The sequence below is a fragment of the Oxyura jamaicensis genome, chromosome 2, assembly GCF_011077185.1.
Source record: "Oxyura jamaicensis isolate SHBP4307 breed ruddy duck chromosome 2, BPBGC_Ojam_1.0, whole genome shotgun sequence".
In the NCBI taxonomy this organism is placed as follows: Eukaryota; Metazoa; Chordata; class Aves; order Anseriformes; family Anatidae; genus Oxyura; species Oxyura jamaicensis.
Genome location: NC_048894.1, coordinates 71047618 through 71075608, shown reverse-complemented (window position 1 = coordinate 71075608; position 27991 = coordinate 71047618). Strand labels below are relative to the sequence as shown.

Here is a 27991-nt window from a genome sequence, read left to right as displayed (position 1 = left end):
AAATACTTAATATATATGCCTAGGAGAAAAGCTAATCATCAAAGCAGTAAATGGCTGTTTGTTGACTATGAACACTGAACCATGTTTCTAAGTCTGATGAAGAGAAATGATACTCATCTAAGAGGTCAGAGTGGCCACCTGCATGGGAGCTGAAGTCATCAGGAAGGAACATGGGAAATGATAAAGAGAGACAAGAACTGAAAATGAAAGGAGAGGCTGAAGTTGAAAGTGGTTAAATGAATAGAAAATAGAAGTTTAGAATAGGGGAAGGAGGTTGATTTATTCTAGAGAGTGAAGAGAGTGAATGAGAGAGCTGAGAGTGAAGAAGAGGGCAGATTTAGGTCAGAACTGCCAAAAAATGCTAAATCAAATATTTGAAACCTATGATTGATCTCAGAAACTTGCATATTCCTAGTTTAGGAAGGATTTTAAAGGTTTGTGGTGCAAAAATATGCTTTTTTTGCTGGTTGGAATGGCTGAAGATTGAAGTGTTGATCCAGAAGGTGTAATTAATATTTGGGATTTTGCTAGAATGGTTGTAGTGCCACCAGCAAACTCCTGAGATCAGCTTTCCTGATTCTGTGTATGCTCATGCTTTGCTAGATGGAACATTTGGTCATAGTTGGCATCTTAACTGATAGAACTCAGGACATCTGTCATTCTTGTTGGAGCACTAGCTACGGCATGCAGGGAGCTAGACAAGCCACTCTGGTGCTTACATCTGTCTATTTAAGATAGGGGATTGGCAGTAAAAAATAGATTAGGCAAAGAAGTGGTGATTATAGCATAAAGAACAATTTTGTACTAACGTGTGGATAGTGAGTTAAGGCTTACCAAATCTAGTTCACTTAGCCAGTTCTGTTGTTATTCTGAAGTCCGTGTTATAGCAATCAAGTACGTACACAAAATAAGTAAAACATTTTTTAAAAACGGAATTGCATCCAAGCTGTGGGGGTGTGTTCCCCTTCAATGTTACTCTTGTTTTTTCAATAGCTTATTAAAAAAGGAATTGTTTTCTTGTTTTAGTTTGTAAAATGTGTGAATTGTGCTCAGGGCAGTTTGAATGCTTGCATAGTGTGATACAGCAGTTAACACAATGTAAACTGCAAACTGTACTTGAAAATAAAGTTCTAATTACAGGTGTCACCCTGATCTAGTGGTAATATATATATGTATGGTGTATTAAATAGTGAGCAAACTATTTCTAGGGAAAATAGTGGATTCCTTGATACCACAGTTTTCATGGGGCAGAATGTAGAGCATGAGACATGGTGCTAGGTAGTTTTATAGAGGAAGTACCTTGAATAAAAGTTACTACGGCAATTATAAGCATAAATTACATCTTTTCAACAGATTTAATTAGAAAAATATTTCCAAATGTTAGGGGCAGTGTGAATGGGAATCTGCTTACCTGCATATAAATAGCTACTGCCATTTTAGGTGATTAGGATAGCTAAGTAAACAATGTAAGACTTAATATATGGTGTGGAGCTGTGTTCAGGAATCTCTGAATTACTGTTTTTTGCTTTTTTTTTCCTAGAATTCCCAAATAGCTTGTTATTCTAGTGTACAACTGATGAAATTTATTTAGCGATGAAAGATTTAAGTTTTTCAAAAACAATCTTTTGTCTTTTTTCTCACGTCCCAAATCCTGATCATTCGAGTCTTTAATTCCCATCAACAGGCATTAGTGAAAAAATGTTACAACCAATTTCTGACTGATGGTTTCAGCAGGCTTCTTCTACTTCTTGATGAGGAAATATGTTAATAAATTACAGTGTACTTCTTTTATACCTCTTGTCTGTGATACCTTAGTTCATGCTTATTTAGTGGTATAAGTAGCCTGTCCTGGGCAAAACCTGTCAAGACCTCCCCTGGGTTCTCTGCAACGTCTGCTGTGTCAACCTTGAAATGCTACTGTAGTTTTTTTCCACAACAGAAATTTGCTGAAGAAAGTTGTCTTTATTGACTTTGTTTCAAAACTTCCTTATACTGCTTCTCATTTTTGAATGTTTGTCAGTTGTGCTGAAGTCTTCACTGCTGTCACTTTTGTTTACATTTCAACGAAGCCAGTAGAGAACAAGTCTTCCAGTTTTATCCACATGCTGTTTTCTTTCCCTTACTAGTTTTTTTCCTATGTTTTTATATATTTTTCTGGCAGTGTCTTCCCTCCAGGGCACTATTAAACTTTGCCATTTCTGTGACAAGCGTATGCCCAGTACAGGAGTACGCTGTACTGATACCCACACAAACTATATTATTGGAAGAAGGCCATATTCTGAGCTCATTTCTGATCTTTTATGCTGAAAGTAATTTCTCAATAGTTTCAGACTGTCATGAACCTTACCATCAAGATGGTATCACTTACTAGCTTCATGTGTATGTAGCTATTCTGCTAACACTGGAAGAAGAGACTTCTAAGCACTACAAGAATATTGAAAAAGGCAAGATGATTAGAGGACTGGAGCACCTGTTGTACGAGGACAGGCTGAGAGAACTGAGCCTGTTTAGCCTGGAAAGAGAAAACTAAGGGGAGGCTTCATTCATGTGGATAAATAACTGAGGATGGAGCCAGTCTCTTTTCAGTTGTTCCCAGAGAGAGTATGAGAGACAGTGGGCACAAACTGAAGCATAGGAGGTTGCGGTTCAATATGAGGGGGCACTTCTTTCCTGTGAGGGTGACAGAACACTGGCACAGGTTGCCTAGAGAGGTTGTGGAGTCTTCTTCTGTGGAGTTATTCAAAACCCACCTGGATGCCATCCTGCGCAGTGTGCTCTAGGTGATCCTGCTTGGCAGGGGGGTTGGACTAGATTTTCAGAGGTCCCTTCCAACTTTGGCCATTCTGTGATTCTGTGAAGATCCATAACATTGGCATCCAGGAAACTGTACCCTGAGAAAATGAGAGCATACTTTAGTATGCCTTCTCTTCTTTCATGCTAAGGAACTTCCCTCTGCTCACCAAGGAAGAACAGACTGGGAGAATCTACTTCTTAATGGGACACTTTATATATCTCTAATGGCTATGATCTGAGCAGTCTGAAATTTACAGTCTACTATACCTTGTGGTTACTCCTTGCACATTGTATTCCTCCATGGGTGACAAGCTTAAGCATCTTAATTTCAGGGAAGCTGTTTCATAGGAGGAAAGCAGTCTGACATATTTTGCTTGGAGGAATCAGCATACCTCAGTTGCTCTCTGGCTCCTGTCAGAATAACATGAATAGAATATTGGAGTCTTAAACATGCAGTCTTTTCCTGCACTTCTAGCACTGTCTTCCACATAACCTCTTCTTTAGTGGCCTCAAGAATCATTGGAAGCTCCAATCATTTAACGTCACTTTCCAAAAAGGACACTTTGCCTATATTGAAATGTACAATGATGACTTAAAATCATCATTAAAATAGTAATTTAAAATCATCTTAAAGTTCACATGAGATTTAATAAAGAGGGTCACTTTCTCTTCAAACAGCATTTACAGAGTATTGTGATCGTGTCATTGCTTTCTGAAAGTTTGTATGAAATAGTAATTTGATTAAGTACTGTCTGCTTTTTGTCAAACTTAAGGGGAAGGTTTTCATGTCATCCACTGCTCAGTGTAAGGAGAGGGACCATCATACGCTTCTTAGGGATTTCAAATTCCTTTACTTCAGTCTTTCTTTTCTATGGCTTGGAGTAACAGATTGAGAAAAATGTAGAATAGTTGATGATTCTCAGGGAATACATCTACTTCAGAGATTTTACATCAATAAGAGTTGATATGATTACCAGGTATTTGAATGTGTTTTAAAATTGTGGATTCCCTGGGAAGAGTTTATGGCTGTGGGGGTTTCAGAAGCTCATCTACCTACTGGGCCTTCCATTCATACTTTTGTAGATCTCACTGATACGTTTGCTGTAAACATAGCCACAGCAATTAGGACCTATGAGATCTAAGAACTTCAGTCTTCTAGACCAGATTATTTCAGAATAGATGTAATCTGTATTTCAGTTGCTTGCAGATGTTTTAGTGTTTACTTGACACAAGGGAATCTTTGTCTTCATTGCACAACTCTCACAAACTAGCTCCTCATAATAACCTTGAAGAGATTCCTCTCGTCTTTTGGGTTCAGAGGTACAAAAATCAGGTCTGTTTACTTAAAAATCACCTAGTATTTCCATGGTGCTGTGTGTCTGACCTTGAATTAACATATCTGAATTGTGAATATTGTCTTTGTCCCAGTGTCACTGTCTCCCACTTTTTCATCCTTCCCTAACTTTGCTAATGAATTGGCCAGATTAAGTACTGAGCCATCGTTGCCTCTTACATGTGAATCCCTTGGCTATGACACTGAATTTGTCACTCCACTGTTTCTCTACTCCCCTCAGTCACTATGCTGACTGCCCCTTTTCCAGGATTCTGACAGAAGTCAGGAAGATTCTTGGGACGGAAATCTCCTGCAGCAGGATTTTAACTGCCTTTTTTTTCCTCTAGTAATCAAATGCCTAATTCTCTTTCAGGGAAAAGGATTTTGTAGATTTTGTTTTATGATATGAAAAGGAAAAGGACTTTAGAAAGTTAAATAACTTCCTTTACAAGCTCAAATTAATGTGGGGATTTGCATTTTTCCAAAGGGGCAATTAATTTGCATCTCTTGTATTTATTTTCATTAATCAAGAAAAACACTTTCAGAAAAATTCTGTATGTACTGATAGGCCATGGTGCTACTGCTTTGTCTGTCTGCAGCATTCATCATTTATGCAGGGTGGTAAGAGATCCCAAGTATCATTTGCTTAGCTGCTTGCTGGAGAATTCTGTATCTGGACTCAGAATCTTCACTGAGAGACTGAGCTGCTTCACTTTGGTTGGCCATGAGTAGGCATTCAAAACTGACATTCTAAAAGCTGTTCTAGGTGGAACAGCTTTTAGGTGGAAGCTGGAAGGTTTGTTTTCATAGTCATACATGGACACACAAAAAAATCAACCTTTTTCTTACAGTGTTAGGGCTGCACAATCACTTCTAGTCCACCTAGTGGAGAAACCAGAAGAAGGATTAATTCCTTCTTCCAGTCTCTTTTCTCCCTTAGAATCCTGTGCGAGTTAAGGCCAGTATGGCAGAAATGGTCCTTTTCACTACATTGCAGAAGCTGTCTGGTGCTGGTGTCAGAATACTGGCCATTTTCCTGACTTTTTCATACAGGTTTTGGGGATATTAGGCCATAGTCAGTATTCTCTACTTCAGAGTTGTTTTTATCAGAGTAGCAGTAGTTGAAAGAGACCTAAGTAGTTCTTAATACCTCTATGATTTAGTTGTCTGAACCTCTGAATGCCTTTTTCATATAGGTTTTATGGTTTTCTGTGGCTATCACCCATGCCATAAAATAAATTCCACTAATGTTCCTGACTAAGGAAATGGCCAGATTTCCATCTGACATGCTTCATCAGTGCTTATAGGGATGAGTTGCTTACAAGCTTTGAATATCAAGGGTAAATTGAAGATTTTTCTTGTCTGTTTCTATACATTCCAGAGAGGTAAATCAGAGAGCACCATCCTATGTAGATAAATTTACCAAGTGAACAACAAGTTGCCTCAGGACTTCCTGTAGGATCATTATGGTGTTTTTCCAAGAGCACCCTAAACTATTGTCATCAGCACTCAGATCCTATTGTTAATATTTTTAAGGAAACTGGAAACAGTGCTGACTTTAAGACAGAGCAATTTGACAGTTGCTGATATGAAAAGAAGACTGACACCTCCGTCATATGTGATTATTGAATTTAAAGAAGGCACTGCGGTCTAGAAAATGTAATAATTTGAAAAATAATTTGCAGAACAGTAAGTAGTTCTTTGATATGTGTTTTCTGTATGTACAGCATGTGCTTATCCTTCTTTTTTTAGGTGCTTCTTGATTTGAGAGAAACCAAGGGTATTTTTATGTCCGTATTTGTACTGGAAGAGATGTTACATGGGCTGTGTATGAGTCATATAAGCACCATTAAGCTAAGAACAATTTATAGTTTAAGGACTTCCAAGCACAACAATATGAATGGATATTACAGTTTTTGATAATATAACCATTGTTTCTTGTAGTGCTATGAATGCTGATGCATAATATAATGTCAGAAAGCTGTATATTTTCAGTGGCTATCCCAAAATACTAGAAAAAAGATTGTTTACAAATTCAAACAGCAGCATCTACTAGCTTGTAGCAGTGATTATGTAGCAATATCTGTAAAAGCTTACTAAGGCAACTGATTTTTAAAATTTTGCTGTTTATTAAATTCTTATATTGAATAAGTTAAAATTTAACATATTACTATTAATAAATATACAATAATACATTATATTAATATGTATAATCATAAATGTATTGTGTATCTCTTTATATCAAGTTTTAATTATTGCACATCTTACATAATATATAAAACAAAAAGCATCATAATAAATAAGTTAATTCTTCCATTAGGCCAAATTTTCAAGCATTATGCTGTTTACCATATTTACACAATCTAAATTTTATAATTATGAATTTTTTATAATTATAAAAATTGTCTTCAAATGAAGATTTATTGCTAGTGTAACTGATTATAGAATCAATCTAATTGACTTGCTAATCTAGTAGATTGCATTCTAATTGAGTTTTAGAGCAGGTTCTAACAGATTTTGTTCAAGCCAGAATCCAGGATTGTCTTCTCCATGATTACATGCTAGTTGATAATACCTTGGTATTTTTATCATCCTGCCTTTTAGCCCTCACCCAAGATACATGTATCTTGCTTGGCGATTAGGCAAGGCAACAACCCTAGCTCTGAACTAAGTACATGTTTCTTTCATCTTGCCCTCAAAATCCGAAGTTTCCTTGTTTTATATCTCACAAGGAAGCACTTGAAAACAGGATTGTGTCTTCCCTTATGCTGCATCTTCCAGATTTTCCAAGGTTTCTATGAAAATTCTCATCCTATTCTGTGAATTAGTTTTGGTTAGGACCAAAAGGTACAAGGTCAATATTTGTACTCAAATGTTTTCTTGTGAGATACCCTTCACTACCAAAACACATCATTGCCATATAGCGATAGGAATAAGACTGGACAATAAAGGTACTTCAGATCCGGTGCCTAATTGATGGTAAGGAGTTGCTTTTTGCGAGAAATATTGTGAAGGGCCTGATTCTCAGCTGAATAATGTTTCAGTAGGATACAAAGGAATCCAGTGGCAATAGATGAGGATGATATGGATTGATATTGATATAGATTCAGTCAGATTAGAAGCAAATAGTAGAAAGCAGTAAAATGTTGTTAACTTTAAACAAAACTTCTTAAACATGTTTTTCCAATTGATTTTGTTGTACCTCTATGTTTTTGGGCTCTATCATCTAATCATCATTGCGTGTTCAGCCTAGATTGGAAAAATACATTAATGCTTAGCATTTTTAACTCTTTCATAGTACAGTGCCATAGAAAAGCCCTCTTTCAGTGTTCTTCCAGTAAACTCAGAACTCTGAACTCTGAGTTTCCCATTATATAGCATTTCTTCCACCTTGACATCATTTGTATGGTGCTTTTTCAGGAAAAACCTTTCAATGGCCTCTTTTTCAGTATCCAGAACCACTGAGGTAGACCAGTGTCCGAGAAAGGTCCTGAAGCTTTATGTGGTACTAAATTCATGTCCCTACACATCTCTATAGAGGTGATTCCTATACAGGAATCAATTTCATTTTCTCTCTATTTGTTTCAGGATGTATCTGTGTGTCCAGTATGTGGACCGAAAATGTTCCAGTAAATGACTTTGAAGAATTGTACTATTGCATATTCTGAATACCATGCAAATATCGTTTATTAAGAATTTTAAATCTTGCTTTAGCTCAGGAGAAAAACAGATTTGAATCAAGGCCTACCTAAAGGGAATGCACCAACCATTAGGGTGTAGAATATTCTCACATAAACCCCTTATCTTTCATCTTGTAGAGGTTGTAAAAATGATATAATTATTCATAGTGTTAAAAAGACAGATTAATCAACAGTTTTGGAAAATCCAGTTAGTAGATGACATGGGAGTTTCAGTAAATGGGATTAATACTTGAATACTATAAGATAGACAAGAAGACATCAAAAATGGTCAAGAGCAGATGATTCCTTTGTACACTGACAGGTGGTCAGGGTGTTTTTGTGAGAGAGGCTTGTTCTGTCCCTCTGTGCTGAGCAATTTTTTACACATTTTTTGAGTTGTGTGATATTATCCACATGGTCAGCATATTTTCTCCTGTTAAAAGTATTGAGTAGTTTTAGCTCAACAGGTTTAGAGAGAAGGAAAATGCATCTCCAGAACTCTTTTTGATACTGTCATTTTGTGTCCAAGAAGTAGATTTCCAGGATTTCCAGGCTTCTGGGCACTCAGAAATCTGAGATGCATCCAGTGGAAGGGCAGATGTTCTATTCAATCAGGTATATGCAATAAGCCAACATTTCTAGGAGCTATCAGCTTCAAGGGACTACCAGCTAAATTGCATGTGTGCTGCATGGATGGACTGTACCTCTTCAGCGAATGCTATGCCTTCAGAATGTCCCAAGTAAAGTACTGGTATAGCCTTCCAAGCAGACTGAGAAGTTACAAGCCAAATTATCTGTATTCACAATCTATCTGATACACAGAAAGAAAATATAATGGAAATTATGACTAGAGGCACTTTGTCTTAATAATTTATCAAAATAGGTAAGCATTAAAGGTGAACAGCAATTTTTGTGGCATCAGTTATTTTTAAAAAGGACATAGAAATAGAAGCCTATTGCCAAAAATGGCATTTCAAATGTTTGCCTGTATGTGCCTATGCATTTTCTATCTAGGTTGGTCAATAGCTTGACAATATCTCTACATATTAAATCACGCAGATGGTGTTCTGTGTGTACTGCAAAACACTTTAGAAAAATTAATTATCTGATTATCTAGACTACTAGCACTTTAAAAATGGTTTATTGGACCTAAATCATTGAATTCTTTTGCTTAAGTTTTAGTCATAAACAGATTGCAAGTCCTGTTATACATAATGAATGACTGTTTAAGAATTTTTTCCTGTCAAAGCTATCAGATTCTAGCAGCCAGTGCAAGTAGACCAATCTATAACAACTTTTTGAAGTCATATAATTGATACATCTTTGGATAAACCATGCTTTGTTATAATGGGTCACCATCAGGTTTGTTCACTGCCAGCTATTTTTAATTAATTTTATATTAAATGCACCTTCCAGACTGACTAGAGGGAATCAGAGTCTAATGTGAGCAGATTCCATAAAATAAAATGAGGTTGTAATTCCCAACAGTTCCTCAATTTAAGCAATTTATTTGGATTACAGACTGAGGCAGTTGAAGCATGTGAACATTTCCGTTTGTTACTTTTGCTACTGTGATTGCAACTGTGCAGCATATATGGAAGAGATAGAGTAGATAGCTGGTAGCAACCAAGTCAAGACCAGTTCCTCTAGTGTACTTCTATATTTTATTTAGCATTACACCAACATGACAAGGTTGATCATGAACAAGTGTTCATATATATGCTACTTCTTACTACATTTTTAAAGGAGATACGTTTTTATAATGACTTTTTATTTGTTCTGGACCCAGAACCTTAGTAGTCACATTGATTTCTCGATTGATATGGATTTAAAGAAAGTGAATGTGGCCCATTGCTTATGATGACATGCTTGAAAAACTGTGCGCTGAGTCACAAATTTAAAACATGGTAAAGGCATACATTTGCAAAAGATTTTGTTACCCCTAAGAAGCATGGGATAAACCTTATGTATCTTTATAGGATCACAGAATACTTTGGGTTGGAAGGGACCTTAAAGATTACCTTGTTCCAACTCCCCTGCCATGGGCACCGACACCTTCAGGTTGCTCAAGACCCCATTCAGCCTGGCCTTGAACACTTCCAGGGATGTCTTCTGTCTCATCATCTGCTGCTGGTCTTCCTGAGTTGGAACTACCAACTCAGTAGGCGAGCTACTCTCTGTCATCTCATGCAGGGAGTGATAAGCAATTTTCATACGTTCTTTATTAAGGATGTAAGACAACCTGTAGTTTCACTGCAGGCATTTTTCCTATAAAGTATTCTAAGTGCAATTTCATTCTTAATCAGTGATTTTAAGCTACATGTTTTATAATAATCAATGGGCTTTAACAAGGCATCATTAAAAAAATAGGTTAATAATGATTTTTCACAAAGATGGCAAATCTTTGAATATTATGTCCATCTTTATGTTAGTAAGGAGCATACATAACATACATATATGCAAGGAGCATATATGCATATGATGCATATAACTGTATTAATTTTATTTTTTAACAATTAGCCTTTCAAAGCAGTATGTTTCTTTCAACTTCTGGAAGTCTCTGCCTAAAAAATAAGAAATTATGCAGTAATTCTCCTTGACAGAGCATGCATTCAGAAGAAAAGGGGAAAAAAAGTTTAGCGGGCCAGAAACAAAACTATAGGGTGCCATTAGTGTATCAGACTTCTGAATGACTCATGAAAGAAAGAGCAATGGTAAATAAAAGATTAAAAGTCAAACATAATAAAGTGTCAGTAAAAGTGAAAGTGTAGGAAGTTCCAAAAGGACAAAAAAAAATAACGTTGTATTAAAACCAGAAGCATGACTTTTATTTTGTTTATGAAAGCACCATCTTCAAGGAAAGTTTTTACTATATATTAAGGTAAAAAAAATATGTTCTTTTAATGGGCAAGAGGAATGGCATGATACATTGTAACATTACAGATTTGGTGGGAAGGAGCATGAAATGGGATCCTATTTCACAGAAATTTAAAGGATTTTTTTATGAATCTGTCTTTGAAAAAGTATCATTGTAGTTGTTCAGATACAAAATATTTAAAGTTTATTTTTTATTTTTAAGCAAATTTATTGTTATATTATTTATTGTACTTTATAGAACCGGACACTAAAAGGCTGTATAAATCTTTTCTGATTGGGTCAAATTTAGATAAAAGAACTCTTATTGATTACAGAATGTATAGTCAGCAAATGACAAAAATGAATTAGGAAGTCATAATCTTGAGCAATTAAGAGTTATAAGGCAAGTTATATGAAGAAAATGAGAAATACTTTTATGGAAATAATGGATTTAAATTATGGCATACTACTAATGACACAATCATTCAATCTGAAATGTTAAATAATTTGGACTGTTACATTCTAAATGCAGTTTCTCAACATTAACTATCACTGATTTATTTTTAGTACATTACTTTTGTGACCACTTTATTGAAAGCAGTAATTTTAACACTAAAAGGTGACATGATTATAACAGGGCACGCAGTAAGGTGAAAGTTTGTAAGAAATCAAATAAAGCTTAAATGGCTTTTGGTACTATAAACAGAATCTAAGTCTTAGAAAAAGTCTTCTGTTCTTAAGTGTTTGTCAGAGTGTATAGTCACACATATTAGCTGAACTTTGCATGAGAATACAGACAGTAGAGAGCATTTTAATCACAGCTGCTGTTTGTTCTTCAGTAATCGTGTCCTGAAGTGCAATGCCACCAAACAATACAGTCCCAAGTAATTGCCCTCATTGCCTGATGGCTAATATTGTCTATGTCTACTTAAAGACCTAAATCTTTTGTACTTATTTACATATGAATAGCCTTGTAACTATAGAATACCTTCTTCACTACGTGAAAGATACGTATGCCTCAGTCTGATCTGCTTGCTCTTTATAATTCATACCCAACTCAGGCAAAGTTAAGGGGAAAAAAATGAAGGCATGTATTTCCCAAGAGACAGCCTCAGAATAAGTTTCTGAACCAAAATTGTTTCGGGGCCGGGGGAAGGAAGTTTCAATTCTGGTAAGTTAGCCATTAGGAACATGCGCAGTCTTGCCAGTTGCACTAAGAAGGGACATACACACTAACCAAGTTCCCCAACCTGATGGCATGTTAGAGCTTAACACCAATCCGTCCAACTGTTACGGTGTTGGATTCTTATGGCAGGCTGCCTAGTGCTAGGAGATGAGTTACTAGTTTTGCATAAAACTCTCTGGACTTCTTGAATACCCTGTAACTTAGACACACAATCCTTCTCCCCCTTTTACTGTGGAATCTCACCAATTAATTTAACTAACTTATACTAATAAGAACAATAGGAACATAACTTTTATAAAATATATAATTACTTGGTAACTGCTGACCTTCATATTGAGGAAGGTGGAAGAGTACAGTTTCTTTTGTACAGAAAAAAGGCAGCAGATACCACAAAGGGCAAAGTGGCTAAGAAGAAAACATCCAAGTCCTTTTTGAGGTTCTTGCTTTTTTTTGTTGTTGTTGTTTTTGTTTTTTTTTGTTTGTTTTGTTTTGTTTTGTTTTGTTTTGTTTTGTTTTTGTTGTTTTTGTTTGTTTGTTTGTTTGTTTTTGTTTTGTTTTGATTTGATTTGATTTTTAAATGTTCTGTGATTTTTAAAGGCAAAGTAGTTAGGAACTACAATCTCTGGAAGGCTTGTGCATTTTCTCAGTAACTGGGGTGGCTCACCTTCCTGGTTGGTAGCATGCTAATATGCTGAATCTTTGGAATTACTGAGTTTATACAGGTTGAGGGATTCAGTTACTTAGATTCTTGTCAGACAATTAATCTTATCAGGAGAATAGCAAAATAACTAGAATGCATTACTGAGAACATGCTAGGGTCATGTCTATGTCTCTTAGGACTTTTCAAGGTCAAATTTTCTATAAAGAAAAAGTTTGGCAAAGTCAACAGATGCCCTACTGAGATCCTTTTGAGACCTTTTCATGCGAAAAATAAAAATTAAAAATAATTTTAAAAAAAAGGTGATAGGAGTGGTTGATTCTGGTTGGGAATGGGTGACAGGAATAGAAATTGTATGCCAGACAATACCAAAATAAAGAGCGGGCTTTGTATCTAAACTGCACTCTATGTTACTCATCCCGAATGTTTGGAGGACTTTTCCTTCTGTTCAGTGCTATCTTTGAAAAATAATTATGAGTAACCTAAGAAAAAAAATAAAAAAATCAAAATAAGCTGAAGTGAAGTGAGCTCAGGAAATTGCACTGTCAAAGATCTGCTATTTATTTTAGTGATAGAACCTTTTTTTTCAGTTTATTGTCAGCTTCTCCCATGAATTTGACAGTTTAACATTTTGCATAACAGTTAATGCATATAACTAAATTTTACTTTATGTAAATATACTTTGATTTCAGGCATTCTGAGCAAATATATTATGGGTTTGTCTCAAACTAATAATGAAAGAAGATAGAAAAAGATTCATAACCAATAGCATTTTTGACAGTTTTCTGCCAGGTTACACTATGTGGCTTTAGCTGAGAAATTAAAAATAGTTTTGTTGAACATACCCCTATGAGAGCTCTATGAATTTCAGTCCTGACATTTAAGTCCCATATACAAGTAATATCTGAGTCATGAGAAGCTCACTCCATTCTGTCATGCATCAGTTGTAATTGACCTTCCTTGACCTTATTAAAAAAAAAAAAAAAATCCTAGCAAAGAAAATGAGTATCCATAGTTGCTCTACTGTAAAAAATACGTTATTGAATATGAATAGTCCCATTTCAACCTTTAAGTTTAATAAGACGGTTAATATGTGTTTAATAAGTTAATTATAAATGGATAGTATTTCAAGATACATACTTCACAGACTGTTGTATGGCTATCTTTTTGTACTGTTATATTCAGAAGGCTGCAAGAAGAGGTAAGGACCAGATGTGCAAATTAGGCAACAGCTAAAAAAGTCAATGAGAAAAGCTGAAAGAAATGAAAGAACAGAGGTACACATTGCTCACCCAGGCTCTTCCTAGTGGTAGTTGATGGGAGAAAGAGAGCTGAAGTGGTGAGTCAGACTGGATATAAGAAAAAAGTTTTTTTGACCTAAGGACGGTCAAGAAGTGGAACAGATTGCTCAGAGACATTGAGCTGTCTCCATACTTGGAAGTTTCCAAGCCCTGAGCAACCTGGGCTGATCTCATCACTGACTGTGTGTTAAACAGCAAGAGACCTCTCACAGCCCATTGCAACTTGAATTATTCTAGCATCTTATGATCATACACTACTGGGTACCCAACTGCTGGTTAAAAAAGAAAGGTTTTATAAAGTAGCAGAGAAAGGAAAAATCATTACTAGATGGGAAAAGAGGTAATAAGTTCAGTAGCTCTATCTCCACCTGTTCCCTATTGCAACCCTTGAAGTGGGCAGATATGTTCAAAATTAGGAACAATAAATATGTCAATCTAAAAATTCTGCCCTCTAGCTCTGGAATAGTTGATGGGTCTACAGTGTGGAGTCTACCAAACTAATTCAGACAAGGAGTAGGCCAAAAAAGACCATATATATTAAGGGAAAGCTAGAATGCTTTTTTTATTATGCAGTATTTTGGTCTAGTGACTCTTTGTTTTAACAATTTATTTCTGTTCTTATCTTGACAGAATTCAGTAAGCATACTCTTTATATTTAAATCTTTTAACATAAATGCGAGTCACCTGACACACAGAGGATACAGCCTTCCCAGGAAAGACAGGCATGATTAAGGTGCACTGGAAAGAAATGTGCATGCTACCTATATTAAGGGCTCTTCCTCAGACTTAAGGTTGCCTACATACTAGGCTGGGGGTGTCTCTTTGTACTGTTAGCATGGGTTTTTGCTGAGAACCCCAGCTACCTTGGCATGCCTGGAGATAGCCAAGAGCTTCCTTGATGAGCAGCAGGAAAGTGGAAAATGGCTTTAAAATTTGAGGGGAGTGGAATGGAAAGGAAATGTGCCACTTCCAACTTATTACGCTAACATAAAACCAGCTCAAGGTTGTCTTCCCAACATTGATTTTATTCTGTTCACTAGTTTACAAATATGAAAGACTGAATTCAATTTCTAGGAGTATTCTTGTTTTCTTTTGTTTATGTGTTCATAACAAAAATAAAACTAATAACTCTTCTGAAGTTCACAACTAGATGGTGATGTTAGTGATGCTGGAGGGGATGGGGAAGCAACTATTAGTTTTACTTTAACTAAAAGTAAAATAGGTAGAAAAAAAATATATATAAAATGTCAGTGTCAAGAATATTAGTAAAAATCTATGAAGATCTGTTTAAATTTAAAAATAACTTCTGATTTCAGGAAGAAAAAGTGGCATTGAATGTACAATCAGAAAATAATAACATTTTTATCTTATACAACTTTGTTTCTCTTTTAGTGGCAAAGCATTACTATAACACTGGTTGAGAAAGTGCAGATGGTTGCTGTAATCCTAGGATCTCTGTTCTTAGTAGCAAGTGTGACTTGGCTTCTATGGTCAGCCTTCAGCCCCTATGCAGTATGGCAAAGAAAGGACATCCTTTTTCAAATCTGCTATGGAATGTATGGTTTTATGGATCTAGTATGCATAGGTAAGCTCAAAAACTTTAAACAGCACAGACTGTGGTTTAAGACTGTGGCTATCTATTTTTCTAATTGGTCACTCTAATCAATCACTCCAGTTCTTTGCAGATCTATTCTCAGTTGGTGCCTTCAGCAAATACTGCTTTTTACAGTGTTACAAATACTGCAAAGAGAAAAGAACCAAAGACACTTTACCCTCAGATTGATCAAAGCATCTTAATGGTGAGAACAGCATCAGTTTCAACTACTTGAAAATACAGAAAACTAACAAAGTTCAGAAAGCTAAACAGGTGAAAATAACAATGACATTATTAAGAGAATTAGTAAAATTATCTGCTATCAAATTTTCTACTGATGCAACTTTGTATTAGATTGTACCTCCGTGAAGGACCAGAAAAGCCCTTGAGGATGTCATCAAACTGCGTGTCCAAAATTAATTTGCATGGACTTACATAGGGTGCTGTGCTAGCAATAGAAAAGAATGGAGAAGACAGGTTTGAGTTCTTTGTACATCATAAAAACAGTTAGGAAACACATGATACTACTGACTATAACAATTTGCTACACTATTGAAAAGTCTCACATCATTTAGCTTTAGCAAAAATGTTAGAAAGGAAATTACAATTTACTGCAAAGTATTTTGACCAGTTTTGAATTCTCTGATAATATACTGACCCAGAAATATTTAAATAGGAATCTTTATGTATTTTGTAAAACAACTTTGAACTGATTGCTAATAGATACAATTAATTGCAGAGAGAGTTTAGTAACTTGGAGTAAACACTAAACCACATTCTTAGAATTGCAGTTCCAAGAAAATGCAGAAGTAAAATGCTACATGATGCTAGCTTTTAGATTTCTGAACGATAAAGGTTGATGTTATCCAATCTCTTATATGGGAACAATGAAAGAGGCGGCTGAATTCAACTCAATAAGGTGCGAAGAGACAGAGTGATTCCTAATATCAAGGCTTTTGCTCCAACCATAAAGCCATATTATCTTTTATTGACACCATCTCATTACTGTAAGAATATTTATATTTCAGTTGGATCACCATTTCTATTTGTTTTGTAATTTTTATGAGAAGCCCACTCTGGAATATTTTCTGACACAGAGTTTCTTCTGTGAACCTGGATCTTCTCAGATAGAGAAGATCCATATAACATTGGTTTGGATGGGTGCTCAAATTTTAATTGAAAACAAACAAACAAACAAAACGCAGTTACATGTCCTTCTGCTACATGTTGATTCTCAAATACTGTTTTTTCCTGCTGAGCACTTAATTTCTGAGGTTTTTGTATTTGTAAAAAAGAAAGCAAAACTCCAAGTGTAAAGAAAATATGCTTCAGGTATGCTAAGCTTTTCATTCATATAGAATTCTGTTTTTTCACATAGATTCTGATTTTCAAAATCTACTTTGGTATGCATCAGCCAATTGGAGTAACCAGTTATTTTAAATGATTTTCATGTCTTTCCATTTCATTGGCTATTAAAACACCTGAATTAAATCAATCTAAAAATCAGTTGAGAATGTCTGTGGATGAGCAGAAATATTACTGAATTTATCTACAGAAGTAAACTATAGTAAGGTGTGCCTGTGGTAGATTGGTACATAAGCTAGGTGGCTGCCCTTTAAGTCAGCCAGGCTCAAGCCACCTCTGGCCAGGAAGCTACCAAGCTAGCATGTACCTCAGACAGCTGCAGAGCATCTAGCTAACAGGCACCATGCAGGAGCACAGTGGATGCATAGCTGTCTTCATCCACCAGATAAACTGACCTGCCTGAGAGGACCTAAATGCATCTTTTACAGTCCTATCATAAAGAAATAAATGCAAACTTTTACATCACTTCCACTGAAACTGACTATAAGTCAACATATTTGAACACTGTTCAAATGAAGTTCAGTGCTGATATGACTTAACAGTTAATTGTATCTGGAAATTCAGAAAGCGGCAGCTTGGTAATTGTAAAATTCTGATAATTCAGATTCATTCAGCCTACTCAATCTGCATATAATTTAAAGTAATCTGCATTCTGCATGCTTGTAAAACCAAGAATTCTTGTAACTCTTGAAAATATTTATTAATATATTCAATTTTATCTTTTTATTTCATCAATAAATGAAGGATTTTAGACGGATAGTTTTAATTTAAAATCTTTGAATAAAGTTATCTAATAGGTTAATTATTAATCATGAATTATATAAAAACACAATGCTGTCACTTACGCTAATGACTTCCAAAAGGCATTAACATATGCTTTTAGCATTGCACAATGGTTATGGCCAGACACAGTTCTTACTTCGTATGTCCTCTGCTCTCATTTGTATTGAGTCATCCATGACATTCTCTCAGTTCAAGCTTAGTCTTACAAAGAATCTGCAATGAGTGGACATCTATACTCCCACTAGAATCTGTTTATTTCAATCAAAATCTGTGCATATATAGCGATTTGTTTGTGCAGCACCCATTCCAAGACAAGTGAATGACTGGTACAACCAAGTTTACTCCAGCTGCCTTCAGCTGCATCTCCTTATAGTATAGCTTTGCATTAACAATATGCAATTTTTTGGTCACTTGAAATCTAAATAGCTCTATTTTTTGAATATATTTTGTTGTCATCATTTAAAAAGTTGTTTGCCCAAAGGTAATGACATATTCACAACACTTTACACAATCAACTTTTTTTTCTTAGCGTTTTTTTTTTTCTCGGTCTCCCACCTTTTATTTTCCTCTTGCCCTTTTTTAGCCTCAACCTCTTAATTAATTAATGTTTTTCTCAGCCTTACAACACTTTTCAGTCTTAAATCCTATTTCAGCATCCTCTTATTCTCAAAGTCCAACTTTATCAGCCCCATACACTTGATTTCCACTTCTCAGAACCTATCTTTTTCTCAGCCTCCCACTCTGTTTCTCCTAGTACTTTTCTCTTATCCTCCCACACTGCTTCAGGCTCCACTTTTTCTCACACTGAATTTTGCCTCCCAGTGTTTTGTGGCTTCCAATTATTCTCCTTTTGAACCTCCACTTTTTTTGAGTCTCCCATCCCTTTGGGTCCTCCCATCCCTTTTTGTCCTCCGCTTACTTTCAGCTTCCACTTTTTCCCAGACTCCATTTTTTTCAGACTCTCAGCCAATTTCAGCCTCTACTTTTTTTCACCCTCTCACCTCTCTTTGGCCTCCAGTTTATTTCAGCTTTTTTTTTTTTTTTTTTTTGTTTGTTTGTTCACTATTAACTCTTTCTCAAGATTTATGTTTTCTTAGTCCTGCCTTTTTTTTTCTCAGTTTCCGCAGCCTTTTTTGGCCTCCTAACGCTTTTTGGCCCCACACCCTTTTTCAGCCTCCCAATTCTTTCTGTCCCCTCTCCCCTTTTATGCCTCCAACCACTTTTTGACCTCAATTTTTTTAAACCTCTGCATTTTTGTCAGCCTCCTATCCTTTTTTTTTTTTTCATCCTAACATGTTTTGAGTTTCCACCCCCTCCATATTCCATTTTTTTTTCTCAGCATCTATGTTTTTGTCAACCTCCCACTCCGTTTTGGCCTCCTACCTTTTTCAGCCTCTCACCCTTCACTTTTTCTCAGCTTTAGTTTCTTTGTATGGCCTCCACTCCTGTTTTGTTATCCTACTCCTTATTGGCCTCCCACTCCTTTTTCTGCTTCCACTTTTTCTTGGACTACTTTTCTTTAGCCAATGAAACAGTCCTCTTTCAAGCCTCTTTTTCCCTGACTGCCCCAAATATCTTGCAACACTAGTGTAACTAACTCACTTAGTTGTAAATATGTACAGGCAGAAGTTCTTTGTAATTAATATATGTTAGAGTAGATGTTTCATTTTAACGTTTTAACCAGTTTATTGCTTTTTGTTGTTGTTGTTGCATTTGTGGACTCTGGCATTTTTGTCCAATAGTTGAAGTTATTTCTAAAGTGTTTTTCATTCCCCAATAAAAGTTTTTTATGCTTCTGGGAGTACCATTCCTAAAACACTATAAGAGAAATTAGTGTGATAACTAAAGCAACGAAACATAATGACACCCCTGAACAAAGATGTGCCCTTCTTATACAGACATTCAGTATGAAAAAGCTCAAGTGTTCCTGTGACTTGGGATATGAAACACGTTGGACAGAGCAAAAGAAAGAATTTCATAGTACTTTGCAATAAAAGAACAAAAATTATGTCCCCATAATCCTGTTGTCTGGCTCCCATCACAATTGCTGAATTTTAGAAATAAATCGTGGAGGTAAAGCCTTCTTAGAGCCTTACTTAGCACATTTTGCCAGGTCTCTCATCCCACAGACTTGGTCCCTTGCAGATGTTACTTGGACCGTACATCAGAACAGCTAACAGCACCAAATTCTAACACTTCCTCTTGGGAACGTATAGGTCAAACAAGGTATTCTGCTGATCTGTATTTTTTTCCTCTAGGACATTTCCACAAATGTGTCCTCTGTGCTATTGAAGCCATGGTATTTGGAACAAGTTAGTATAACTCAAGGATGTATAATTTTTTTCTCTTCTACCGCATTCCTTGTTGTGGAACTCTTAAGAAAAAGATTTTTTCCAGTATCTTACACCTTTACTTTTTTAACTAACTGCATATATTCTGAGCATCAGAACTTCTCTGTAACTGGAATATCACATCCAGCATTTAAACCTTACACAGGTTTCCTCTTGTATATGCTCTCAGAACTTTTAGTGAAGAGTTTGCTTTTTGTTTTTGTTTTCCCCTGAAAGTATCTTTCAAAAGAGACAAACAAGTCCTGGCATTCTTTTGCCAGTTTTATGAGATAGGAAAGTAAGTTTTTGAAGAGACAAGTAGTGAAAGCGTATTTTTTCCACCTTCAGCATTGCCAAATCTGACTGCTTTGTTTCAATCCTTGCAATATTTGATCCTTTGTTCCTTAGCTCTTTTAGAGCCTATGTGAACAACAGCTTCCATTTTAAAGACAATTTCTCTTCTTTACCATTGTTGAGAAAAATCTGAAAATATAATTTCAGTAAATCCTGAAAAACTCCAAACTCAAAAAAAAATCTCAAAAAAAAGGAAAAAAGTTTTTAAAGCAACAGACCTATGACTTTTCTGTCGTAATTCTGGGGCGATACTTCTTAAACTTTTAAGTGTCTCAATGATCCTTCCTCAATTGCTTCCTTCTGTGTTCTGAAATGCATTGTTTGGGTTCCAGGGCAGAGTAGGCAGGTATCAGAAATCCTTAGATTGGGGTAAATAGGTTCCCTCAATTTTGCTTCATCACAATCTTGAGGAGGATTGGACTGAAAAATAGTATGATCTAGGGACAGGTAGGGGGAAGTTACAGTTACAGTTATGCTCTTACCATTCCAAAGGAAATCCATCAGAAGTAAAAAAAAAAAAAAAAAAAAAAAAAAAGGAATCTTTATCACAACAATAAAACCATGGCTTATTTGGTTTGCAGATTTTGTATGTGATCAAAGGTCATTTAGCCTGTATCAGATTCTTCAATAAATTCTAGGTGACTTGAAAGGCTTGGAGGACTACTACATCTGAAATCATGTCTTTCTGCATCTTTGTGTTTATCCACCTTTCAATGTAATGCTCTTTAAAAATGTATTAGGATAGGCACTGCAAATCATTGCACTTGAATCTGCAGTTTGCTCTTCATACACATTTTGTTATCATCCTTTCTGCTTGTATCATCTTTCTTTGAAGGGCTCTTTTCTGGTATCAGTTAGCCCCATTGTGAGACTCAGATGCTTAAATCATGATTTTGTTGTGTAGGAACAGGTAATATACAATCTCTTGAGATAAAGAACTGTAGTCTATGACACCACAGATGATAATACAGATTTTTGCAACATACAGGAAAATTTTAGGCAGAAAAAACTCTGGACTATTAATTTATAAATGTGTTTGGGTAGGCAGACTGCTCTCCTCTCAAAGCAGAGAGTCAGAGCGAGCATATGACATTGCTCAGAACCATACAGGTTGCCAGGCCTGCTGAGGAACAGAGGAAAAACCCAATAAGGCTGAAGCTCCATGAATTTCCTGAGTAAATACATATTTAAATCACTTATGCACAAAGAATGTGCATATAAATATTTTTTAAAAAAAAGAATATATGCATACCTATGAAAAAATTAAGAATTTCATTTAAGCAAGCAAATTGCTTGCATGCTTACAGTACATACTAGCTACATGGAAGCTCAGACGCAGATTGGTCTATTTAGGACCCCAGATAGATTATATTGTCCTTGAAAGGACCTTCTAAAAGAATTCCTGGATCTCAACAAAAAGTGTGATTCTTGATTTTTGTCTACTGAATTTTGAAGCAAAAGAAGAAAGCCCATCATCCCTGCCATGCTCATCATTGTTAATCATAACATGTAATTTCTTCTTGCTCTACTGAAGCAAGAAAGTCATTACTCTTGCAGCTGTTCAAGGTTGTTGTAACTCTTCCGTGTTCCCAAATTGAAATAAGACTGTGAAAACAGTTGAATTTGTATTGAATTCTAAAAACCACTGTTGAACAAATGTAAGACTATCACAGAAGGTCTGACTTAAAGATCTACTTAAACCAGTAAAAATCTCAATAAATAGGACTTACTGTGAACAAGAATAACACCAGCATTAACAATCACTTTACAAATCTGCTGGTTGGGTTAAATTATATTGGTTTACTTAAATCTAGATATATTTTTCAGTTAGGCATGCTCAGATAATTCCAGTATTGGTCATGTTGAGCTTCTATTCACAATAATTGTATTTCCTAATTATAATGACTAGGAAGATAGTGTAAATTTTGAATTTTGGTTAAGTATATAATGGAAGGGTTTAAAATCACTATAAATATACAAGGACACTAAATACATGCATGCTCCCTTCCCTAATCTTAAACACATGAATATTATATTGCATATGTATAATTTATTTGAATTATCAGAGTTACAAGCAATTTAATGGATTCTGGCAGTTGCCAGATTCATTACAATATGGTATTATGAAGTTACATCTTTATTTGCTCTCGAAATGATATCCAGTGACATTTTGTAAGAACTAATGCTTTCTTTTCTTAATTTCAGGACTTATTGTACATGAAGGTGCATCTGTCTATCGAGTGTTTAAGCGCTGGAGGGCTGTGAATCTACACTGGGATGTGTTAAATTATGATAAAGCTACAGATATAGAAGAGAGCAATCGAGGCGAATCCTCAGCAGGAAGGACATTGTGGTTACCACTGACTGCATTTAGAAACAGAAATTTAGTTCACCCAACACAGTTAACCTCACCAAGATTTCAGTGTGGCTACGTATTGTTACATCTATTCAACCGCATGAGGCCTCAGGAAGATTCATCAGAGGATAACGGCTCTGGGGAAGTAGTGATGAGAGTGACCTCAGTGTAATGATTACACTCACTGTGCTACACAGATAAGGATAATGTGCCCTGATGTTACAGGGCTTTGGAATGTAGCTACAATGAATGGTGAAACCATTAACACTTGAAAAAAATACACATTTTTTTAAAAAATTAATGCTTTTTATATGATCAGCTAAATCACAAATACATTTTTTTCTGAAAAAAAAAACCAACAACAACAACAAACCCTCTTGCTTTTTATATAGTCTTGATTTATTAAATCTTTTGTCAATTTGTTACCTGAGGTGTATATGATATAGTTTAGCTCTTAGGTCTTTGAATGCTAAAGAAAGTAATTTTTAAGTAAATATATATATATATTTAAATGTATTTTCTTAAATTTTGGCTTTAACCCACTATTGTTATTTTTCCCACTTTCATGAGGATTAAACTGAACAACCTCCTTTCAAAAAGAAAAAAAAATGTTGACAGAAATCAAGCATGCTTTTTTAAAATGTCTTTATTTTGTTTCGGTTCAGGTTGATGAAATTAAGTAAGGGGTATATTGTCCATGCTTTTAAGTGGTAAGTCCAGCAGGTATTCTAAAAACGTTAGGGAAGATACATACTCTTCTTTTATCTCTCCCACGGGGATGTTGGTATCAGATATGAGTGTGACACAGACAGGGGAAGAATCTTTCATTTCCTCTCAAGACTCCAAGATCTGCAGACTGCTGGAGCTGTGCCTGTGCACAGACATAACACTGTCTTCCAAGCAGTGGTGCTGCATTCAGCAGCATGTGAGCTTCCAGTAGTCTTCTAATGATAAGACATTGTCCACCCATATTCTTTAAAATAAAGAGGAGATTGCAACTTTGCATTGCAACTGCTGAAATAATAAATCCTAATTGAAAATGAAGTAGAATAAATGTAGAGCCTTAATTTTGCCAGGTAACAAGAGGATATTAAAAATAAGTCAGTATTCACTTTTATCATGATAGCTATTCAGTGCCATGGAGTTTGCTTCTGTTTTTGTTTCATGGCAGAAATTCTAGCATCATTCAATCAAGTAGAAATTGAAATAATTTCCAAGTGAATAATTAAGTTTACTGAAGATCAACAACCCTGGCTTGCTTGCAACAGTTTGTGGTGGGTTGATGCTGGGTGGCTGCCCCCTCACTGCTCCTCTTCTGTATGATGGGGAGAAAATAAGGTGAGACATGCTCGTGGGTCAAGACAGACAGGGAGATCACTTTCCCATTACCATCACGGGCAAAACATACTCAACTTGGGGAAAAGTAACTGCTTTTATTGCCAGCTGAAATAGGGTTGCAACGTAAGAAACAAAGCTAAAAACTAAAACATCATCCACCCACCCACCTGTCCTTCCCAGCCCCTGCTGCACCCCTCCATTCCCCACTCCTCTGCCTCCTTACTCCTGTGCAGGGCATGTGGCTGGGGCCGGCCCTCACAGCCCCTCTCTGCCTCGCCCTTCCCCAGGCTGTCCCTGAGGCGAGGCGCCGCCATCTTGGCTGCTGGGCCGTGTGGTGGGGCCAGCACACCCACGGGCACTGCTGGGCTTCCACAGCCCATGCAGAGTTAAACGTTTTTGCGTTCCAAAATATATTGTAACCAATGGGTGACTAGTTCTAGACATGTTTTGTGCAGTACCTGGACTATCCCTTCCATAGTAACTTTCAAAAATTTCCCAAAGGAGGAATTTGTGGAGAAACAAGATAAGAGAAGCTATGACTGGGGAAACTTGCTGTATCACTATAAATTAATTATTCTTAATTACCACTTAAATAACGTCCTATTTCCCAGAAGGACTACAGTTTCACATGACCAAGTAGAAATCGGAGTATCTCAAAAGCACTGTTAGTACAAGGCAAATAATGAATTCCTTGCTCAATATACTTAGAAGGTTGTCTCACACCTTTTAGGTACCCACAATCTGTGAGATTTAAGGCAAACGTGTCTTTTTACACTATCCTAAAAACAAAAGTATATGAAAATGTTTTGTTATATAGAGATCTTTTCCATTCACATTCAGATAATTAGGGTGCCGGATGAAAATGACTCACCAGAAAAGATCAATAGATCTAATTTAAGACAAGAGAAGATTTCTGCCTACAAATGTTTGAAAGACTCGTGTCCATAACACTTAGCTTCTGAGGGAAAATGATTCGACTAAGAGTAATAAAAATTAGTGAGTTAGAAAAATGTTTAGGGCAAATACCAGAAAAACCTTTTTAATAGCGCTATTTGTCATCATTAGTCATTTCTGTGGCACATTAATTTTGTTTAAGTCTGAGCTTACGTATTTCTGTATACAGAAAGTGAGATCAGGAAATGATAAACAGCCACAGGGTTACTATGGGCAGGGCACAGTTGAAAAAAAAAAATAAAAAAAAAAAATAATCTATGACTGGATTATACTGCAGAATGTTTTCAGTAGCAAGTGTAGCTAGTGCAGGATACAAATATTTCTCCATTGACCTTGTATTTGGATTTGTACAGTACTGCAGTGCTGTAATCACCTACATGCAAGACAAATGAATTCAAATCAGAACATGTGCAGAGAGGGGGATGCAAAAGGAACAGGGACTGTATTTCACATGACGAAATTAGAAGAGTGTGGCTTGTTTGGTTTACCAAATGTTGAGGCAGAATGTTATTATTCTGAGTTATTACATTGTGAAATAAAATTTTAAGCAAAGAACAAGTCTAGGAAGCACAAGAACCCAAGGACACAAATAGATTGTGAATAAATTCGGCTGTAATTTCAAGGTAGTTTTAAAATATTCATTAGAATGAATCACAGACAACAATGCAAGTTGAAGTGCCTATGGGAGGACAACCAGTCCAATCTCCAGGGTAAGCTCTGAGGTCAGACCAGGTTGCTCTGGGGATCCTAGGGCTCAGCAGACAGCTCCCAGGCCCATTACTTCCCCTGAAGCTGTCTCTTCTGCTGGCTGAATGAGACCTCAGCCTTCCCTCACAGGGCAAGTACTCCAGCCTTCAGACAGCTTCAGGGCCTTCTGATGAACTTGCTCCAGTTACTTTACGTCTTTCCTGTACTTGGGTTGCCCAGGGCAGTGTTGGCCATCCCTGCAGCCAGGGCATGCTGCTGGCTCATACTCAGCTTCTCTGCCTTACCACAGAAATGCTCCCAGCTGGGCTCCAGCCCTTACAACAGAGCTTCCTAGCCAGCAGCTGCACTTGATATTTGCCCTTGATTAATTTCACAAAGTTCTTGCTGATTTATACCTCTGGCCAGGCTTGGCCCCTCTGTACAGCCGGCCTGACCTGATTGTGTGCCACTGCAATTGGGAGTCATCTGCAAACTTGAGAACAGCAGTGTCTGTCACCTCTTGCAGGTCTCTGATAAAGATGCCACATGGGACAGGGTCCGTCACAGACTCCTGATTTATTCCACTTATAATTGGCCTACAAGCAGCTTATGTCCCATTAACCACCACCTTCTGGACCTGAACATCCAACCAACTATCAAATTGTCCACCAATTCAGAGCATAATGTCCTGATTGAAAGAAGACTATTGTGGCAGACAGTGTTGAAAACCTTGCTGGGATTGAGGCAAATTATATCCACTACTTTCCCCTCAACCACAAATGCAGTCTTTCAAACACAGAAGGCAAACAGGTGGTTCAGGCATAATTTACCCTTGGTAAAGCCATGTTCACTGTTCCCAGTAACCTTCCTTTTCCTGCATGGGACCAGAAATGGGCTGTAAGAGGACTCGCTCCATAATTTCTCCAGGGACAAAAATGAAGAGAACCAGCCTTTAGGTTCCTGTGTTGTCCTCTGCACTGTTCTCAAAGATAGATGTGACATTTGCTGCTCTGTCCAGCCATCAGGGACCTCTCTGATCTCCATGAGTTCTTGCACATAATCCCTGCCTCAGGCTACATCCATTGTCAGCTGTTCCTCTCCTCCTTTAGCCCTTTCACTAAGCCCCAAGGCTTGTGAGACCTTGGTGGTGAAGACTGGGTCAAAGAAGGCATTAAGGACCTCAGCCTTCTCTGTGTCCACTGCCACAAAATCACCCACCCCAGTAAGCAGCGAGCCTGCATTTCCTTGTTTGGCCTTTTACTGCCCACGTAGATACTGAAGCACTTTGTCTTGCCCCTTGATGTCCCTGCCAGTTCAAGATGAGCTTTGGGTTTCCTAATCCCATCCCTGCATGCCCAGGCAGTATTTCTAAAGCCCTCCTTTGTAGCCTGGCCCTGCTTCCACCTCGTGAACGTGGCCTTTTTGCAGCACAGCTGCACCATGAGCCAAGCCAGGCTTTGGCTTTTGTCTGCTTGTTTCCCTGGGCATCAGGACGGACCATTCTTCCATCTGCAGGATGTGGTCCATACAGACCTGGCAGCTTCCCTCATCTCCTTTGCCCTTCAGAGCTGATCCCGTGGAATCCCAGCCACCTGCTCCCTGGACAAGACACAGGCTGCTTGCCTGACGCCCCACGCCTGGGCTCTGCGATTCTCCTCCCTCCACTCAGGATTGTCACCTTCAGTATTTCACGGTCACCATGGCCCAGGCTGACATGGACCACATCGACAGGGACAGCAGGTCCTTCAGTGGCCCAGCCAGGCTCTGTCAAGAAGTTGCCCCTGACCCACCCAGAAGTCTCAAGGACCGCATGTGCCCGGCCGTGCTGCCCTTCCAGCAGGTGACGGGGGGGTTCACAGAGCCCAGGAGTGCCAGGCTCTGCCATCCTCTGACTTCCTTGAGGGGTTTAAAGAAGGCTTCATCCACTCCTCACCCAGACCTTGAGTTTGGTAATGCCCCCCACACACTGCCTCCCTCCCTGCCCTCCTGTTGGGTCTGACCCACGAGCTCTCACCAAAACCTTGTCCACACCACTGGACAGCTCTGCACATCCCAGCTGCTCCTTAACACCACGGGCATTCCCCCTCCTCTTTCTCCCTGTCTGTGTTTTCTGACAGTGCCACAGTGAGTTACTGGAAGAGCATCCCAATAAAAACAGTGACAACAAAACATCTGATCTGTTTCAGAGGGAGCTGGATGAGTTTATGAAGGTAATTAAGATGTTATCACTTGTGGTAGCAGAAGACTGGAATTCATTCCATTCCCTTTCTATGCTCATTTCTATGTAAGACCAAATGCACGCATCCCCCCTTCTGAAGAATTTCAAGTCTCATCTGAACTGAAATTATATGAAATTAATCAACTTATGAAAAAAATCATTTAAAGGGCACTGAGAAATACTTTTTCATACAACCACAGAACCA

General features: G+C 37.2%; 1 protein-coding gene across 1 annotated transcript in view; it reads left to right on the top strand.

The window, feature by feature from the left end:
- MARCHF11 (membrane associated ring-CH-type finger 11) overlaps nt 1-23206 on the top strand; it is a 29760-nt gene extending 6554 nt beyond the window's left edge. The window contains exons 4-5 of the mRNA XM_035316279.1: nt 15200-15392; nt 22439-23206. Of these exons, the coding sequence (XP_035172170.1) occupies nt 15200-15392; nt 22439-22761 (516 nt within the window). The 3' untranslated portion in view covers nt 22762-23206. The remainder of the gene's footprint in view (nt 1-15199; nt 15393-22438) is intronic.
- The last annotated feature ends 4785 nt before the right edge of the window (nt 23207-27991 follow it).